Source organism: Merops nubicus, unplaced genomic scaffold, assembly GCF_000691845.1.
Source record: "Merops nubicus isolate BGI_N331 unplaced genomic scaffold, ASM69184v1 scaffold49801, whole genome shotgun sequence".
Lineage (NCBI taxonomy): Eukaryota > Metazoa > Chordata > Aves > Coraciiformes > Meropidae > Merops > Merops nubicus.
In genome coordinates, this window is record NW_008588626.1 from 1 (window position 1) to 4313 (window position 4313).

The 4313-nt window shown below is 41.2% G+C and overlaps 1 protein-coding gene across 1 annotated transcript; it reads right to left on the bottom strand.

The window, feature by feature from the left end:
* Positions 1-279: 279 nt before the first annotated feature.
* EAPP (E2F-associated phosphoprotein) lies at positions 280-3169 on the bottom strand (the record flags this gene model as incomplete). The annotated part of the gene is made up of 4 exons (XM_008949308.1): positions 280-532; positions 1647-1769; positions 2617-2740; positions 3071-3169. Coding segments are annotated over 4 exons (599 nt in total), but the record flags the coding sequence as incomplete, so codon positions are not given.
* Between the last annotated feature and the right edge of the window lie 1144 nt (positions 3170-4313).

Here is a 4313-nt window from a genome sequence, read left to right on the forward strand (position 1 = left end):
ATATATATATATATATATACAGGGAATGATCATAATACACAGATCTTACATTATATTTACAAAATTTAAATCCTCAACGAACCAACCACCTGGCAGTGTGGAAGAACACTGCTCTCAAATGCATGCAGTTAACTGTGTTCCCTTCATAAACTTCACAAAAATCCAACCATTATGAAGCTCTCTGGTGAAAGCCTCCATTTAAAAGACCCTATTTCTGAAACGCCAACGTGCCTGTACTTCTGATACTTCACACAGTCTTAACCAGAACTGCTCAGCATGTCAGGAGTGGCTGGGGAAGACCATAACTTCATCTTTATCCATTACTGCCACTTCAGTTGAGCATTCAGTACATAATACTGGATGATACACTTCCTCCTCTTCTTGGTTGGACTGCACAGAGGTAGTTTCTTCACTGTGCTTCATTTTCTTACTTCTTTTCTTTACCTTCTTCCTGTATTTCAGAACCTCATCTTTGTTGACAACACAGTTCATCACAAACATCGCTCTATATTGGGTTTTGTAGGACTCATGTCTACAGAGAAGGGGAGAAAATGCAAGTCATGCCATTAGTAAAACTCTGCTTCCAAGAGATGGGTTATCATCACTGGAAATGGGATTAAAGACAGGAGGCACCGTGCCAAAGGGCTGAGCACCAGATAAATGTGAAGCTTTATAAGCATCAGGACACCAACTGTCCAGCTGCAGTTCAACACCAGGCTGCAGCTTCACAGCCGGCTATGCCAGCTCAAGAGGCGGCTGCAGAAGTCCTCTCTTGACTTTGCTGGCTTCACTGCTTGTAGAACACTGTGCTGAGCTACTGTGTTTTATCAAACCTATAAAAGACCAGTCTGACAATCAAAATGGACTGTCTTCTGTCAGTTCAGTGAACTGAAGTACCGAACTACAGAACAGGGTCAAGGAGCACCAGAGCCAGAAAAGGGAAAAGAGTAAGCAATAGCACCCGCTACTTAGGTGATTTCAGGCTGCTGCGGAATTTCACCCTCTATCACCAAAAGTACTCAATAAATGAGAGGTAGTGTATTCCTCATTTCACAAGATTTCTTTCTCCCTTATTCCCCGTTCCAGAGTCCTCTCCTTAGCACTTGTTAGCAGTGCTATCCAGGTTTGCAGCAGTCAGATACTGGAGAGCTGCAAAACACACTATGGTTTCTCACCGAAATGCTTTCCAAGCACTCTTAAATGTAACTATACTCAAAACTACAACTGCTAAGACTCAAAACAAGCAAGAATACACTATCTCGATTTGGCTTAATCCTGCCCTAGACAAGGCACTTTTACACAAAATTAACCTGGAATAATTTTGTGCTTCTAAATATCAAGGCAACATATTAAAAAAGGGCAAAAAAAAGTGAACTGCCTGTTTAGTCTCCATGATTATTTTTTTTAAATAGTTCTACCTTCTCCACTGAAGTTCTACCCTGTTCTTCCTCATCTCCATGTTGCAAGTTGAATCACTCTTACAAGCCAGCACCCACCCTTAAATTTGATTCACCCACACTTGCCTCCTCATTACAAGTACCACCTTGCAGATTTGATCAAATCAATCAATTAAACCGAATACACTAAAAATACTACTGGCCAAAAAAAAGGCATTACAGGAAGACTCCCCATTGTTTACTAATTACCTCTGGCAGTCCAGGCATAATGTTGTCATGCAAGCAGGGCAATTCAGAACAGCATCACTGTTTGGAACAGCTGCAGGTTTCCTCTGCCGCTGCTGGGGCAGCGCTCTTCTTCCATTATGGTATCTACCAGGTCAGGTAAGGAGGAAGGGGAGACAGGAAGTGAAATTACGTGCCACTGATGTTGGGCATGTCCATTCAACTGTCAAACCTTTTCTATATTAAAACACACCAATTAATATTTGTCTCTTTCTGGACACCTTCTTCAGTAAATTAAAGCATATAAAGAATTAAAACGGAGGGGAAAAACACATACCAGTCTCTTTTCATTTACTTTGCACAGAAAATTTTAATTTGGAGAGACAAATAAGCCTGGCATCAGAATTTGTGCCTACTCACCCTGTCCCCTGGTGAGGCAGGTATCTCAAGTGCAATCTCTGAAGGCAACATACATTAATATAATCCTCTTCAACAGATTTACATGGAGAATTTTACTTCTGCTGCAACGACCATTTTTTTTTATTTCACCCTTCAAAAAAATCCTCCATAAGGCAGCTTTGTGCTGTTCCTATTTTATCTGAACATTTTGTGACTTGTTCAATTCAGTTTTCCAAAACTAGACACACAGTACTTAGCAGGAACAGCTAACAATTTAGCAACCAAAGTACCTCACAACCTCTTAATCCACGCCATAGTTATTCAGATGACAGCTACAGATAAAACTGGCTTACAGAACTAGGAAGTCTGGATTTTAAAAAATTGCAAGTTTTAGGACTCTGTAATTTTGAAGACTCAACTCCCTTTATGGAGACATAAATATTCTACAGGCTTTTAAGTTCAATATGCTGTAAATTCTAAATAAGAAATGTTTTCACTGCATGGACTTGACAACAAAGGGTTTTTCTCTATTCACCATTTTCATTTCAATTTTTATGTTAAACATATTATAGTTCAAATATTTATGGTCTCTTACCCCCTCCTTTGTGAGTCTACCCACTCTTGGTCTCTACTGTCTTCTTCTGGGTCATACAGCAGTTCATCATTGGAAAGAACCCGACGCTGCTGATGTTTTCCGTTTCTCCGGGTGTCCTGTGCAACTGGAAAGATTTGTGTGAGCACGTTACATCCATCAGACATGTGAGCATTCTCTACTTAAAGAATCAAAACACCAGTTTTTCTTTCCACACTCACAATAAATCTGAACTAAAACATAAGGGTCCAGCTCATCTCTTCTCCAAGTGCACCACCCTAAAGCATTAACGAACCTTAGTTACAGGAACTACAATGAGATGACACAGGCTGGTAATTCCCCTGTGAAGGCCTCTTTCAGGAACAGCCCCTTGGCCCCCTAGGAACATTCTAAAGGATCAGAGAGAGAGTATGCTACTGTGAAGATGTCCTCCTCTCTTCTCTCCTCAGACATTTACCTATTTTATCTTCATCCTCTGAATCAGAATCAAAGTAAATGTCATCATAGTACTTTGAAGTCGTGGCAGGTCCAGTCTGCCCCGTACTTGAGGAGGAACCTGTGTGCGAAATGAGAAGTGGTAAGAACACCCCACCCAAAGGACAAGCACATGGCCCAGAACAAACCTTTGCTTCCAAGTTACTGTATCTAGAAGTGCTCTGCTTTATCTGGGTAATTTAAATAATGGCTCTCCCAATTTATTCCACATCCTGACCATCCACATCCCTCATGTCATCTCAGTTACAGGTGCTCTCTCAGAGCAAAGCTGCTCCCTCCCTCCAAGATGAACCTCGGGTAGAGTTCAAAGGGAAGTTTCTCCCCTGGCACGCTCCCTTTAAGCGTGGAGGACGCCACATCAGCTCTCTCTGCCTCTGCCTTACATTCTGCACACAATCTCACAAGTTCCACAAACCTTCCGTCACGAGAAAGACATGCAAGTGTGGCACACTGTTTCACAAACTTTTACTAAAATAAAATTCACTAAAAAATTCCCTCAAAATTTCAGGGCCACAGAATTTCAGAAAAGACCTAGATGAATTGCCAAGCATGTGCCACAGCCAGTCTGCATCAAAAATCCTATCCTGTGCTGGATGGATATGGTGGTGTAAATCCTGCTACATCTTAATTGCACAAACAAACCTAAAGATCAGATTGGCCCACTAATACAGACTAAACTAATAAATCCACTGAATGCTGAGTGAAGTCCCTACACTGAAGGGAATACTGCGTTGATTCTCCAGGAACACCAATTGTTTTGAAATAGGTAAAATGAACACATGCTCTTCAAACGCCAAAGAGGTCTATTTCTTCCATCCATAGCACACAAACTCCAGAACACATCCACCTTTAATACAGGTTTACTATCTAGAACACATCCACCTTTAATACAGTTTTACTATTTGATGTAACCACTATAAGCAGATAAGGTAGGAGGAGACTGATACTTTTTCTGACATTTTCCCCCAACTGATCTGGGGTTTCAGTCTACCATATGCTCTCTCTTTCTTCAAGAAAGGGTGCCAAAACTGGATAGCCACCCCGAGCCACCAGAGAAAGTACAAGAGACCGCAACCTGCTCAAGAGACTTCCAAGTACATGTGAAAGAATGGCTTAAAGCAGAGATACAGAAAAAAATGGGGACTGATCCAACAAAGGAGACATTATATTAAAGCAGGAAATGAGAATCATAGAATCATAGAATC